The sequence below is a fragment of the Melospiza georgiana genome, chromosome 16 (genome assembly GCF_028018845.1).
Source record: "Melospiza georgiana isolate bMelGeo1 chromosome 16, bMelGeo1.pri, whole genome shotgun sequence".
Classification (NCBI taxonomy): Eukaryota; Metazoa; Chordata; class Aves; order Passeriformes; family Passerellidae; genus Melospiza; species Melospiza georgiana.
Window position 1 is genome coordinate 2,057,471 of NC_080445.1, and position 15,878 is coordinate 2,073,348.

The 15,878-nt window shown below is 50.1% G+C and overlaps 1 protein-coding gene across 1 annotated transcript in view; it reads left to right on the forward strand.

Moving 5' to 3' along the window:
• CACNA1H (calcium voltage-gated channel subunit alpha1 H) overlaps positions 1-15,878 on the forward strand; it is a 108,720-nt gene that overhangs the window by 18,862 nt on the left and 73,980 nt on the right. The window contains exons 6-7 of the mRNA XM_058035191.1: positions 8,657-8,749; positions 11,185-11,962. Of these exons, the coding sequence (XP_057891174.1) occupies positions 8,657-8,749; positions 11,185-11,962 (871 nt within the window). The remainder of the gene's footprint in view (positions 1-8,656; positions 8,750-11,184; positions 11,963-15,878) is intronic.

Below are 15,878 nucleotides of genomic sequence, written 5' to 3' on the forward strand. Positions count from 1 at the left end.
AGGAGGAACTTTCCAAGTGCAGGAAGTGCCCAGGAGTTTCCCAGGGCAGTTTGATGCCGTTCAGACCACGAATAAACCAAACCAAAAGCAGAAAAAAAGCAGAAAAGTCTGAAGATTTCCACTCTAGAACATCCAGCAAAGCTGTCCCAAGGATAAGTGAGCACTTTTAGGCACCAGAACTAAGATTTTAAAAGATTTCTTTCAGAGGGAGTGGCCCTGAACTTCCCAGAGCCAGGACAGGTGACAGCAGGAAAACAGGGAAATGTGTTGTCCACCTCCCAAGGAGGAGTCAGAGACAGAAGAAGCTGGTGCAAATAAGAAAATTAAAAATAATCAAGGGAATGGCTGCATCCCTGAGTGCTGTAAAGGATGATAATTCCTTATGTAATCCTGAAAGTGATTCATGTTTTGCTTCCCCTCATTTGTTGTGCAAGAGGCTAATTCGTGTCTGTATTCGTTACAAAGGCACGTTCTGTGGCAAATTAGGTGAACTAATTAGCTTATTACAGACTAAATGAAAGGAGATGGAACCTAAATTAACTGTGAGGTTTGGCATGATATGAAGATCCCTTTATTGCACATGAATTCCAGCCCCAACAATCGGAGCAGTAATTACAGGTATTGTTGTCACGCAGCAGATGATGAATTACCCACCTCAACAAAGTCCAATTTAATTGGAATTACTGACAGTCCCAGTGCAGCAACCAAAACCTTCCCACCTCCCTGACCTGCAGCCTGCGGGTGGCCAGGCCTGAGTGCAGAAATCCTGATAATATAAAAAGGGATTGGAGAGCTGAAAGTTTGGCAAGAAGAGATATTTCGGCTGCTTTGCAAAGCAGAGAAGCTTTGAGTGGGTAATTTCTCATAGGATTTGTAGGAAAGCAAGGCCCCTACTCACACTTTACTCCAGGGGTGATGCTTCTGGCAAAAGTTGAAGGAAAAAGCGATCCCAGGCAGATCCAAGAGGGATGGTTTTCCCATTGGCTGCAGCACTGTCCAAAGGTGATGTTAATCCCTTCTCTGCCCACTCTGCTCCCTTACTCCCTGCAGATTTTGGGAAAGAACCAAAAAAGGTGGAATGGGAGGAAGAGGTCTGAGGTTTCCAGCTGTGCCCAAAGTCATTTTGGGGCTGTGTTTTCAGGAGCTGTCACACTGGGTGCCTGTGTTTTCAGTGTTCATTGAGCAGAGAAATTTGGGATTCGGGAATTTTTTTCCTCCAATGGCTCAGCCTTTAAATTGGAGAGTGTGTCAGCAGCGCTTCTCTGTGCTGAATTTGGCAAGAAAAAGAGTTTGGAGCTTTTCATTCCCACTGCTTGGAGATGATGCTTTGTCACTCAACTCGAATCTGTTTTGGATCACCGAAAATATTTCCCTGGAAATGACGGGGTTTGAGCTCTGTTGCTGTTGCTTTTTTTAATTTGGTCAGCCAAATAAACAGCACTTGCTGCATTTGAAGAGCTCTCAGGCTGAATACCCCAGCTAAAAATACCCAGCCCTTTTCAAGCAGCTCGGAGCGTGCTTCCAAGAGGGATTTGTTGCCTTTGGAAAATCTTTGTTTTGAAGGTTGGGAGGAGTTGTGTCGTGTAGGACAGGGCAGAGAGGCCACCCTGATGCCAGGAGTGGTTCCATGACCCGTGGGGGTGCTGGATGGAATTAAAACCTCCTGGAGATGGAGATTGGGCTTGCAAACCTCTGGAGTCTGGGAGAGTTTCATCCAAGCTCAACCGTGGATTCTTGTGTTTGGAGTAGGAAGAGGGGTCCTGCAGCAGGACCTGAACCAGAGACCAGTTAGGAGAGCAAAAAGCTGCTGGTTGTGAGGAACATCAACAATTGATCCAAGGGAATGGCTGTCGCTGTGCCGGGGAGGGTTAGGTTGGGTTTTAGGGAAAGGTTCTTGCCCTAGAGGGTGGTGGGGCATTGGAACAACTCCCCAGGGAATGAGCATGGCCCTGAGGCTGCCAGAGCTCCAGGAGGCTTTGGACACCAATCAAGGGAGGCCCAGGGTGGGGTTGTTGGGGTGTCAGGGTTGAACTCTGCTCCTTCCAGCCCAGGATATTCCATAAATCCATAATTCTCACAGGAAAATCTCATTTTGCTTTGGTTGCCCCAAATCTACCCTGTGACCTTTCCCCTGGGCCAAAGGTGCAGCTCCTTCACCCTCATTTCCCGGCCTCATCCTCCCAGATATGGTTTGGAATCAGTAAATCAGTAAAATCCCCTCAGCTGGAAGCGGAGATCGCAGCCTTCCTTTCCCCTTTCCCCTTTCCCCTTTCCCCTTTCCCCTTTCCCCTTTCCCTCATGGCAAACCCTTCCTGTCCCAGCTGGGCTCTGCAGAAATCTGGGATTTGTGGGGCTCCCAGGGCTCAGGTGAGCAGTTAAACCCTTCCCTTTGCCAAGGGTCCTTTCACAATCCATGGGGACAGGGATCATCATCAAACTCAGGAATATGGGCTGGGGGGGATTTGTGGGAGCAGCAGCTGAGGGAAATCGGGGAGTGTTTTGCTGTCAGATGAGGGCCTTGCAACAATAATTTGCCTTCCTTTGGAGCCAAACTGGGATTTGGGCTGGTTTTGATGCCAGGGCTACCATTCCATGAGGGTTTGTGTGACAAACAACAGCATCAATGACATGTCTGGCTTCACCCCACACCTCAATTCCCACTTTGCTTCTCAAAATCCACCAAGAGCTGCCAGCACTGCCCAGGCATTGCATTTATGGGACCAGATTTGACAGGTCAGGAGCCCAAGGCAGGGAAAGAAGCACAATTTCCTTTTTTCCCATCATTTAGGGCCACTTTTCAGAGCAGATTCCTGCTCTGCAAGGCTCAATTTATAAAGAAATGACAAGGCCTCGAAGTGAAAGGAAAAGCATCTGTTCAAAGGATGTTTCTCAATGTAATAAACCTGTTTTTCTGGCCACAGAGGTTCCTTAACGAGATGTTTCGGGAGGAAATAATTAAAATGGTGACGTTGGCTTCAAAAATAGGGATTTGATTATCTGCCAAGCTCGCTCTGCCTGTGCAATATTCCCTGGAATATTCACTGGGCAGTGCCTGGGAGCCAAATCCACGTTGCCCAAGAGGGTGAAATTCAGATAAGAGGCTTTCAGAAATGGAAGTTAAAGGCCTTATAAAACTTCCTGAAGCCATCAGGGTAATTAATAACTCTCACAATTTATAGCACTGGATCCCATCTTGATAAGTTTGATGAAAATAAAATATCAGAAAGCCTCATAGCAGGGCCAGGGGAATGAGGAGATAAAAACTAAATGACCCCAAACACTCATGGCCATCCTCAGAGTTGCTGTTGGGTTCAGGATAATTGATTTGGATGCGGATAATTCCCATTTTTTTGTCCCCCAAAGGACTCAATTTAGGCCGAAGGAAAAGCGGCTGAGTGCAAATTAGAAGTGTCAGTCAAGATGAAGTCTTCAAATGTGGCTTTCTCTGGGTTTCCAGAGCATCTCCTGCCTCAGCCAGGCACTGAGCTCAGCTAGCAGCTGCAACCCTGGAATCAGAAGGAATTTCTGGTTGCCAGAGCTGCATTTTATCAGGATTTTAATAAGAGAGCGATGCTGATTTTGGGTGCCTGCTCAGAGAGGCTGTCACTCCAAATGAAGTTTGTTCAGGTAATCAGAGCAGGGAAATCTTGCCACGAGACAGCTCCAGGCTGGAGTTTTGTGTGCCCTGTGCTGGGTTCTGATCATCCCAGGCTCGCTCCACACGGCACCTTTCCAACCTTCCCTCGACTGATCCGAGGAGCTGGAGGTGGGTTTGGAGCTGCAGCTCTGGCACCAGCCCTTGGTGCTTTCCAGCAGCCAGGAATTCAGCCCTTGACTCGTGGAACTTGGAGTCTGAGCGAGGTTTTCTCCCCCTGGATGATTCTTTTTGCTCTTTGTTATCTGACACTGGAGCAAAAAAAAAAAAAAACAAACAAACCCGTCCCGCTCTCTTGGAGTCGGCTGCAGCCAAGAATTTGCAAAGATTTTGGCAGAGCTCAAAGGAAAGAGGGTTTATGATGAAAACTTCTCGACACAATAAAAGAAAATCGTTCAGTGCAAGCTCTGAAGTGACCCCAGAAAAAGCAGTGTAAACCTGCTGCCTCCCTGGGAGCGCTGAGGAGGTCTGAGTTAATTGCCAGCAGCTTTAATCTCCATTTCCCTCGTGATTTTCACTCTGGAGTTTTAGATTGACTCTGATTAGCTTGCCTAGAAGATCTGATTCTGTCCCCAATTACTCTCCTATAAATCAGACGAGCATCTTTATTACAGCTGATGAAATTACTGTGGCATGAGCAGAGCAGGGGGATCAGAATCAGCAAAGACCTAAAAAAATTAAATCTGATTGGGTTTTGTCCACACTCATCCTGCTCCTGTGAGTCAGGTGCTTGGGGAGTGTTCAAGCCAAGCATCACTGAAATCAAAACCTGTCTGTGTGTTCCCCTGAGGGAGTTTTCTGTTAAATTCTTGCAGTGAGGGGAGAGAGAATTGGGCAAAACTGAGAGATTTACTGGTATTAATGGGAGAGAAATGGTTTATCCCAACCCTGGGGAAGGGGTAGAGAACTGGAGGAGCAGGGAAGGAGCTGAGCATCACCCAGGAGCTGAGTGGGGTGAGAGGACAGCCCTGTTCTCCTGGCAAGGCAGAAATCCTTTCCCAGGTACCTCCTGTGCCCCAGGTGAGGAGCAGGAGCAGCACCTCCAGCACCACCCTGCCAATCACCCTAATTGAATCTCCCAGCTCTGGCCCTGCAGCTGCTGATTTCCCTGTGCCTCGCACATCTTTCCCATCAGAGCAGAATTAGGAGCAAGTTCTCACCCTCTTATCTGGCTGATAAATAATTGTGGATCGTGTTGGTGGGAGCCTTTGAACTGGAGCCTTTGGAGAGGCCCCGTGTGAACAAGCAGGTCTTGAACAGCCTTTAATTGCTGAGCAGGGATTGCCCAGATTGGGAAACACCAGGAAGGTGCTCCAGGGCTTTGGGGGACGTCCCTGGAGGGCTTGGAAGGGCAGTGAAGTGGATTAATCAGAGTGGGGATGGAGAGAGGAGAAAGTCCTTTCTCCTCGGTGGAATGAGCAAAGCAGTGCTGGATGAACGTCCCCGAGCTGCTGGGTCTGAGTCCATGGAATCCCACAGGGCTTTGGGCTGCAAAAAAACCCCTCCGGTTTGGACAGGGACCCCTTCCACCCTCCCAGGCTGCTCCAAGCCCATCCAAGCTGGCCTGGAACACTTCCAGGCATGGGAGGGTGGGATCAAAGCAGCAAACCTTGTGCAGGTGCCCCAGTTTGGCTTCCAAAACCAGTTAAAGGCTTTAGCTGGGGGTTTATAAATCAGCTCCTGGTGCTCTGGTTCCCATTTCCAGCAGGGCCTTGCTGGGGATGTGCGTTTTTCCTTGGATCAGGGAAAGATGACCTCGGGTAGTCCTTGAAACCCAGCAGGGATGAGGCTGGAAGGAGCCCAGCCCTTGCAGGTGCCTGTGCACGTGTTGTCCTGCATTTCCCCAGAGCTTTGGGATTAAAAACCCTGCTGGATGTCTGGGAGCCTCCTCTTTTCCAGGAGATGTTAAAAAAAAATTAGATTTGCTCCTGGATCCTGGCAGCCCAGGAATGAACCCCCCAACGTGCCAAACACCAGGACAATCCCCAGAGGTCTCTTTGTCCCTCCTGCATCTCCCCCTGCTTTACAAATGAGCAGTAAATAACACAAATTCTAATTACACCTGGAATATTCAGAGAGCTGGTGAGCATTTTCACCCTCCAGAGGAGGAACAGGGGGTGTTGATTGATTCCTGTGGGAAATGCTGCCTCTCATGCAACAAAAATATCCCTGCAAGGGCTGGTGGGCCTTCAGTGCTGGCTCAGAAGCCCTCAGGTGACTCCTTTTCCTTTCTCTGTGTTTAACAGGTTTAATCCATTGGATTTGAGGATTTCCAGCTAAATCCAAATCCAATGTAGAGGTGCATCCCATATTTTTGGGGTCCTTGGGTTTTTCATCCCTCAGTGGGAATGGCTGGAGAGCCTTCTAAGCATCCCGAGGGAAAGGAGAGAGGGAATAATTCCTGGGAAAGGGGCAGAGATTTGGTGTCACCTCCTGACGTGACCCTGCAAGGGCTGTGGGAGGCTCAGCTGTGCACAGAGCCCTCACAGACACAGCACCTGCCCCAAAAGGACTTTGTTCTCTGGAAATGTGCTCAGGGAGAGGCAGGAAAGGACAGGAGGGGTTTGATTGCTGGGCTGTTCCTCATGGATGAGCACCCAGGCAGTTTAACCCCTTCCCACCCCATGGGAATAACAGCACCAGGGGGAAAATGGGGATAAAAACCTGCCCTGGGTTGATCCTGGGGTTAATGATGGGTAAAGAATCTTCTGGGGTTTGGTTAAAGCTGTTTGTGGCAGGACAAGGGGCAGTGGATTTAAACTGGCAGAGGGCAGGGTTGGATGGGATTTTGGGGAGAAATTCTTCCCTGTGAGGCTGGGGAGAGGCTGGAATGGAATTCCCAGAGAAGCTGTGGCTGCTGGAAATGTTCAGGCCAGGCTGGATGGGTTTGGAGCAGGCTGGGACAGTGGGAGGTGTCCATGGTAGGGGTGGGATGGATGGATGGATGGATGGATGGATGGATGGATGGATGGATGGATGGATGGATGGATGGATGGATGGATGGATGGATGGATGGATGGATGGATGGATGGATGGATGGATGGACGGACGGACAGGCTCTGAGGTCCTTTCCAACCTGAAGCATTCTGGAATTCTGGGAAGCCAAGCTTTGCTGAGTGCTGTAATTCTCATAGCAGCAGTGCATCCCTCTGAGCTCTCACATTCCTAAAAACAAAATATCACCCACTGGAGGTGCTGGGGGTGTCTCCAGGAGCTGCCAGTCCATCTCCGCAAGGTGCTGGTTTCCAAAGGGCACAACCTCCTCCAGGAAGTGGAAAAGTGAAATATTGAAGGCAGGAGGGGAAGGTAGCTCCGAGATTTCAGGCAGGACATGGGATGGAGGTGTTTAAAAGTGATTTTGTGACTGGCCAGTCCTTCCTGCTGGCTGATCAACAAGGGTGGGATGTGGAGGAGCAGCTGGTGGATGTGAGGAGGAGCAGCAGAGGTGTCAGACCTGATCGCCACCAGCCTTTAACAGCCCTGACACGGGGAACAGCTGCAGGGACAAATTTCACAATTTATCTCCTCCTTGGCAGATGAGCTTGGTTGGTTTTAGCTGTGCTGCCTCCTCACTCGGTGGGGGTGAGCCTCCACGAGAAGAAGGTCAGAAAATTGCTGGGAAAACATCAGCATTTTGAATTGAGGGTGAGAAATCCCAAAGAGGCAGCAGCCCCAAGCTGCTCTCTGGGTTCTGATGGTTGTGTGAATGTGTGGTTGTGTCCTGAAGATCCTTATCCAGGAGTTTCCTTCTGTTCCTCTAGCAAAAAAACCCAGGGAATTCATGGATTCATGCCTGAGTTCCCTGCAAGGTTTATTCACTGTTTCAGGGTTTATGGACCAGCTTTTGGGGACACACCAGGCAGAAAATCCCCTACACCCCTTCTCTTCCCTCAGCAATTCCTTCCCTGCAAACGTGATTTAAATCAGGGATGATGCCTGAAATTGTGGGATTTGAATCAGGGATGATGGCACTGAAATTGTGGGGTTTGAATCAGGGACTATGGCACTGAAATTGTGGGGTTTGAATTAGGGATGATGGCACTGAAATTGTGGGGTTTGAATCAGGGATGATGGCACTGAAATTGTGGGGTTTATGTCAGGGATGGTGCCACTGAAATTGTGGGGTTTATGTCAGGGATGGTGCCACTGAAATTGTGGGGTTTATGTCAGGGATGGTGCCACTGAAATTGTGGGGTTTGAATCAGGGATGGTGCCACTGAAATTGTGGGGTTTCCCAAGTTCCCCCAGGCTCGGGTGGGGTGGTGGTGATGGGGGATGTCCCTGGGAGTGGGTTCAGACAGGAGCTCGGATTTTGATGGAAATTGCAGTTCCAGGGTGGAATTTCAGCTCTAGTAGCAAGCCAGCACTGAAAGTTTGGGGTATTTTATCTAAATAAAAAGTGTAAATTACGTGGCAGAGCTCGCTTTGCTGTGCACACAGCCTGGGTGGTGTTAATTAAACCCTCAGCTGCTTTTTTTAGTGGAAGGAAGGCTGAGAAAACGAGCCTTAAATCAAGTCTACATTTAATTAAAGCCTCTCTTCCATTCAGATGCTCTCCCACTATGATAGTGGTGGTGCACTTGGAATGCTGAGCCAGGAGGAATCAACAAGGAAATTGGGTTTGCAGACACAAAATCAAGTTAAAAATGTGGGAATTTTCTGGGTTACATTACAAAACCAGCAGCTTGAGGTAAAACTCCAGATCTCTGCAGGGAAAGGAGGTTTTGTTTTTGGGATTTTAATCCCTCCTTGGAATTTCTTTGCCTCAGAACCAGTGTTTCAGGTGGTTTATTTGAATGTTTCATGGTTTTGATTGTACCAGATTCCTGTAGGAACCTCGGGCCAGCCCTTTGTCACCATTCCTTCTCTCTCAAACAAACTTGGGATGGATCCCAAGACTTTCTGTGGAGGGATGGGTAGCTGGCCCTGTGGGAATGTGGATATTTAACAACTTTTGGGGTGACTTTTGTCCTCACACTCTTTTTATCTGTCTCCCTGCAGGTGATAACCCTGGAAGGATGGGTGGACATCATGTATTACGTGATGGATGCACACTCTTTTTACAATTTTATATATTTTATATTGCTTATCATAGTAAGTATGACTTGGCAGATTCTCTTATTCCTTTTCCTTGGGGGGTGAAGTTGTTCCCTGTTTTTTTCCACAGGGAAGAACCAGGCAAGATTCAGGATTCAGGACTTTCCCTCCCTCTTGCCTTTCCACTCTTGGTCTTGTCATCTGGATGTGTCTGTGCCCAAAAATCCAGGTTTTTCCTCCTCAGTGTGCCAGAGGGAGCCTCATTTCTTTGGAGAGCCCTCAAACCTTTGAATTTCACCTGGAACCCTTTAAATAATAATAATTCTCATAGCAGCAGTGCACCTCTCTGAGCTCTCACATTCCTAAAAACAAAATGTCACCCACTGGAGGTGCTGGGGGTTGTCTTCAGGAGCTGCCAGTCCATCTCCATAAGGTTCTGGTTTCCAAAGGGCACAACCTCCTCCAGGAAGTGTAAAATTGAAATATTTAAGGCAGGAGTGGAAGGTAGCACAAAGATTTCAGGCAAGACATGGGATGGAGGTGTTTAAAAGTGATTTTGTGACTGGCCAGTCCTTCCAGGTGACCCTGTCTTTGTCAGGGTGGGTTTGGAGGCCTTGGGAATCCCAACCAGTTCCCAGCAGCAGTGGAAACCTGGATGAGAGCAGGGTGAGAGTGCCCTGGAGAAGTCAGGGGTTCCTGAGCTGGAGCAATGGGCCATGAACAGAGATTCATGCTCCACTCCACTGAGCTGTTCTCTCCAAGTGGATCCATGTGGAAAAGGCAGAAGGTGACTCCTGCCCAAGTCACCTGGAGCTGGGAAAGGCACCTCTGCTGCTTCTGTGGCTGCATCCAGGCTGATACAGCAGCACCACAAACCATCTCCACACGGCTCCCCTGAGCATTCACCAGACAATTCCAGGTTCAATCCATCCCTGCCCTGAGGTCACTCCCTTTTCACCCCTCAGGCACCAATTCTCTGCTGGACGTTTCCCTCTGGCTGATTTAGGAACCAGAGTGGTGAGAAATAACTTTGTGGGCTCCACAGCTGAGGGGAGGATGCAGCTTTAGGTCACATCTTGTCCTTGGGACTTGATTTTGAGAATTTGGTGTCCCCCAAGAGCAGATCAGCTCACCCAGGGACTGAATCAGCCCCTCTGGAGCACTGAGTGTCCTGGAGATGCTTTTCTAGGTCAGGGAGCCACAGGAGCACAAGATCACAGATCCTTGGGTCCTGACTGTACCCCCAAAATGATTTCACCCCACTCTTTTGGGGTGTGAAATGATTGAAGAAGAGAAGAGGATATTTCAAACCAGCACCAACTGGACTTGAAATCATCTTTCCCTGCTGGCTGGCCAAATTTCAGGAAAAAAGTTGTTCACTGTAAGTGACTGGGCCCTGGAATGTTCTGCCCAGGCAGGGGCTGGAGTCACCATCCTGGATGTGTTTAACAAGACCAGGAGGGGAAAATGTGGCATTCAGGGCCATGGTTTGGTTGATGAGGAGGTGTTGGGTCATAGGCTTGACTCGATGATCCCAAAGGTCTTTTCCAAGACCTTTGAGAATTCCAAGACCTTAGTGAATGTCCAAAGCAACGTTGTGCTGGGCACTGTGTGTGTTTCCTACACTTGTGTTAGCAAATGTCTGCTTGGAGGAGAGGAGAGTGGAGCTAAAATCATTGATCATGCTTCAGAGCAGTTTAGCAGCTAAGGCACACGTTGGCAGCACATTTGGCAAGCAGCCCCTGGGATTTGGCACGTTTGGAAATCCCAGGATTGCCAAGAACCATGTATGGTGGTGAGGAGCTTCCCTCACTCCATGCCACCCCTGCTTCTCAGGGCTTCTGCTGCTCAGCATGATCCTGAGATAAGTTTGAAAGTCTCTTTTCCCAGGGCAGTGGTCAAAGAAGGAGTCAGAACTCTTCAGTTCTCGGTCTCAAGGTTGTTTATTGTTTCTTATCTATAAAATTCTTTCTCCTGTCCAGCCGAGGTCCGCTCAGCAGGACAAACAGAGGCACTCTGGCCACCCCTGGGGGGTTGTTATATTTTTATACTAAAAAAGTTTTATCTTTTTATACTAAAAACTACATGTACAATATTTACAATTACTTTCCAATAACTATCACCTATGTTAGACAGTGAGCTTCTACTCTAAACCAATCCAAAAGTGCCAACATCACAGCAGAAGATGGAGGCCAAGAAGAAGAAGGAGAAAGGGCATGCCCAGATTCCTCCATCTTGTCCCCTGAACCCCCATTCTAAAAACCCCAAAAAATCTATTTTTCCACCTCGTGACAAACTAATTATTATTCTCCTTATACTTTTGTGGCTTGCAGATCCTCATGTAAGGTTGGTAACTTTTTCCATGCATCATAATCAAAGTCACAGGTGCCTTGCTCTGTGCCACGGTCTCTGAGCCCCCTGTCAGGGTCCTGGCAATCCAGGACAGCCTGAATTCCAACACCTGCTGACTCCTTGCCCTGTTCTCCCCACAGGTTGGCTCCTTCTTCATGATCAACCTGTGCCTGGTGGTGATTGCCACCCAATTCTCAGAGACCAAGCAGCGGGAGAACCAGCTGATGCAGGAGCAGCGGGCGCGCTACCTGTCCAATGACAGCACCATCGCCAGCTTCTCAGAGCCAGGGAGCTGCTACGAGGAACTGCTCAAGTACATCTGCCACATCTTCAGGAAGGTGAAGAGAAGAACCATCCGCCTCTACAACAACTGGCAGAGCAAACGCCGGAAAAAAGTCAACCCCAACAGCAGCGGCGGCGGCGGGCAGAGCCAGCGGAGCAGGAGGAGAATCACCTCCATCCACCACCTGATCCACCACCACCACCACCATCACCACCACCACTACCACATCAGCAACGGGAGCCCGCGGGGGCCTCGTGCCAACCCCGAGCTCTGCGAGCTGGAGCTGCAGGTGATGAAGCCAGGCCGGCAGCTGATGCTGCCGCCGCCCGCCTCGCCCAGGCCGCAGGGCCCCGCCGGCGCCGTGCACAGCATCTACCACGCCGACTGCCACGTGGAGGGGCCTCCCGGGGGCTGCAGGGCCGCCAGCAGCCCCGTGGGCACCAAACTGGCTGGGCTGGGCAGCCAGGGCAGCATGAACTACCCCACCATCCTGCCCTCGCCCGGCGGCAGGGCCGGCGTGGCGGCCTTGCCCAAAGGGAAGAAGAACGGGAATTCTCCGGCGGCCGTGGGGAACAGCCCCGGGAGTCTGGGCCTGGATTCGTATGGGAAGCTGCAGCAGCTGGTGGGAGAGCATGGTAAGGGCAACAGAGCTGGGGTTAGTCTGGGAGAAGGGCAAATGGCTCCAGAGTTGAGGTTTTAGTGTGTGGTGCTGAGGATGGGATGGTTGGGAGTGTGCTGTGGGACAGGTAAATCCTTGGATTTGCCGTCATGGATGGTGGAGGCCTCTTTGCTGTGGTTACAAAATCAGGGTTTGAGCTCTCGTGGACCTTGAGGCCTGTGGAGGCCTCTTTGCTGTGCTTACAACATCAGGGTTTGAGCTCTCGTGTGCTTTGTGATATCCTGGAGGTGCTCCCACTCTCCCCACCCAATCCCAGAGCTCTGCAGCCCCTGGGATTACAGCTCCAGTGGATGCTGGAGCTCCAGCAGAGAACCCCCAGGGGTTCTTGAAAAGGATGAGCAGGTGGAATCTGCAGGAGAAGCATAAGATAAAGCAAACTGAGACGTTTAATACAGGCAGGCACTGAAAGAACTCGAACCAGACACGTCCAGTTCTGCTCTGCTGGGCCCTGGAGCCTCTGAATCTCTTTTTGGCAAGGAGGAGCCGCAGTTTCAGTGCTCAGAGGACGTGTGGAGGGCAGGACAGGAGCAGAGCTGCGCATCTCAGGCTTTCCCTGTGTGCAGAAGAAACGTGGAACTGAGTTTTGCTGCAGATTTGGGGCTCCATTCAGTCTGGGGAGGATTTTGGGGAACTGTTCAGTGCCTCTGTCCCATCCTCTCTGCACAGATGCAGCCACCCCAGCACAGCCAGGGAGGTTTTATCTCCCCTCACATATAAATCACCCACTGGAGCAGTGATTACACGCAACACTTGGATTTCTATTTTATAAAATGTTTTTCCAGTCCTCGTGGCTGGAGCTAAAAGCTGCAAAATACTCTTAAGCCCTCCAACAGTGAAAAGTCACAAAGATCCAGCTTCTATTTTTTAATCTCTTTAAGCCAAACTCGTCATTTGGTTTTTTCAATGCCTGTGTTTTCCAAAACTGTTTATTTGCGTCTGCATGGACACAAATATTTACCCTGGCGATGGATGTGCTGAAAAAATACCAAGCCTGGCTTTGAGGGGGGTCACAGGAAAGCTTGCTTGACAGAGGGTTCGGGAGGCTTGCCTTTGTTAATTTTGTTGTTTTTAAGGACCACACAAAAGGGTAAAAGTGGATTGTTTATAGAAACTGCCTCGGGCAGACGCTTCCGAACGCTCGGGAGCTTGGCACGGGGGGCAAGGTTACTGCCAACAGTTCTGTTGTTCAGCAAGGACTTTTTATAAATCACTGCTTCATCCTTAGCTGTGCCAATTAGTGAAGGTTTTTAGGAGAATGCGTTTTTACCTTGAAATAAAAACACGGGCTCTGCAGAAGGCTGGAATTGGGAAAGAAAGGAGCAGGAGAGGTGTTGAAGTCAGAGTTTGGATCCTCCTGCTTGCTGCTGGGGTCCTTTTTAGGAGAAGAAAGGCCCAAATCTCAGTCCCAACTGTGACATCCCCGAGCCAACTCGGTGATTTAGGAGATTTTCCCGCAGCCTGGGGTGGTTCTTTGAAAGCTGGGATTAGATTGAGTTGTCATTAATAATGCAATTACAGTGTCCTCTTTCCACTGAGGGATTTCAGCCCAGAGGATGCCAAAATGCTTTAAACAAATCTCCTGGAATTGTTTTGTCTCTTCCAGAAGTGTGCTCACAGCTGGGAAGGGCTGGAAGGTGGGGAGAGGCTGCTCATCCATCCCCTGAGGGAAACAGGCTGGGGAGGGATTGGGGCAGACCCGGAGACCCTGTGAGTGCCCATGGATCCTCCCTTCCATGGATCTGCCTCTTTCCAGGCCCTTCTCAGCCACTCCTGCAGGGCTGGGTCAGGGTCAGTTCTGCACCAGGAGTGATGGATGTGACTTCCAGGGGTGCTGGATGTGACTTCCAAGCTTTGGGATGATCTTTAAGTGCCAGAGTGGAACTCTGCCAGGCACAGCCCTCAATTCCCATTTCTCCATCCCTAAAAATCAGCAAAGGAGCCACGAGCAAGAATCCCAAGCTCTCCCAACCCTCCCTCAGCCTTTTTTGGGGAAACAAAGAGCCTTTAATTGTCTCTCTTTCTTTTTTCCCAAGCCAACAAGCAGAGCGTGTTCAGTACAAGACTAGTGCAGGGAGAGCACAGAAGTGCTAATTGAGAGCTTTAAGGAGCATTAACAGCCCGGGCTCTCCCAGCCCCAGCTGGAGGCCAGGTTGGTGTCTGCTGGGAAGGATGCAGTGGTGGGAGAGAGCATTCTCCTGCCTCTTTTGTTGTGGATTTGAAGAGCTCCGAGTACAGCCTGTTCCCCGTGTTCCCGTGCCCTGCAATGCTGGAGGTTATTTTAGCAGGCAGCCAAGGAGACTCTGGTATTTTGAAGACATCTGCGGCGCCAGGGCTTTTCATATCGTTTTTAACACTTTGATAGCATTAAAAGCCATCTGGCAAACCCCCTCCCTGTGCTGCTCCTGGGGCTGGGCTGAGCCTTCTCCCCCCTTGGCTCAGTCCTGAGCAGGAGCACCGTGCAAGGGGCGAAACATTCCTGATCCTGGCTGTGGCCGTGACGCAATGCCCGGGAGCCAGGCACGTCCTCCAAGGCCCTTCTGAAGGCCACTGGTACCCCTGTGACATTCAGGCAAGGAAAATGTGTTTTGACTCTTGCCACATCCTGGTTTTCCAGCGAAGGGATGCGTTGGCTTGGTTCGGAGCTGGGGCTGGAATCAGCATTCCTGCTGGGTGAGCTCCAAGCTCCAGGGCTCAGAGCCAGGAGCAGCCACTGCTTCCAAACTGATCCAAGTGGTCGCCATCCCACCTCCACATGGATATGGCACTTATGGATGTGGTTTAATTGACTTAGAGGTGAACTTAGAGGTCTTTTCCATGGTTCTGGGAGAGGGGAAAATTGTCCCTTTGCCTCATGTCCCTGAATCTCAAGGAATCGATGCTTAAACGGAATTCTGTGGGAAGCATCCTGTGCTCATGCCATTAATATCTGGTTGCTAAATATAAGGAGACTGAGAATAAGGTTCCTAAATATGAGGAAACTTAAGGACTGGATTCCTAAATATGAGGAAATAAAATCTGGGTGCTGTTCCATCAAATCATCCCAGTTACTCTTGTCCCTGTCCTTCCATTCCCTGGCTCCAGGACAGCCAGCATTTCTCCTCACACCACAAAAAACATGTGTTTGATTTTAAATCCTCCTGAAGGCTCAGCCCTGTGCCTCAGGCAGCGAATCCACCTGAGCTTTATTAAAGGCTGAAGGAGACAGAGGGGACTCGGTGACTCTCCGAGCTGTGATCCCAGCAGCCACCTTTGGTCCCTTCTCCCTCTCCCTCCTCATTAGGAGCTAAATGGCAGTGGTGGCTAAATTGGGTGGAACAGCTTGATAGCGCTCAGAGATCGTTAATGATGGGAGCTGCCCAGGGATAATCAGGAATAATGGAAAGGGAGGGATGGCACTGTCACTCTTCCCTCAGCCCGGGACACAAAATGAAGGCCACGCTCCGTGGAGAGCCCATAGAGGGGGTAGAGGGTGGGAAAAGGGACCAGGAGGGGAAAATGAGGCAACCACCAGAGCTGCCTGGGAGGATATATGGATGGAAGGCTTTTTTAGGGTCTGGGGAATAATTCCTGTGAGGAGCAGCTGTGGTGGCTCAGCCTGGAGAAAAGGAGGCTTGGGGAGACCTTCTGGCTCTGCACAACTCCCTGACAGGAGGGGACAGCCAGGGGGGTCAGGCTGTGCTGCCAGGGAACAACAGGACAAGAAGGAATAACCTCTTGTGTGGCTCACAGTGGCTCTTGGTGGCTCCCAGTGTGTACTGGCTCTCAGTGGCTCTTGGTACATGGTGGCTTTTGGTGCACAATATCTCCTGACACATGGTGGCTCTCGGTGGCTCTTGATTGCCCATGGTGGCTTTTGGTGGTGTCACCACGAT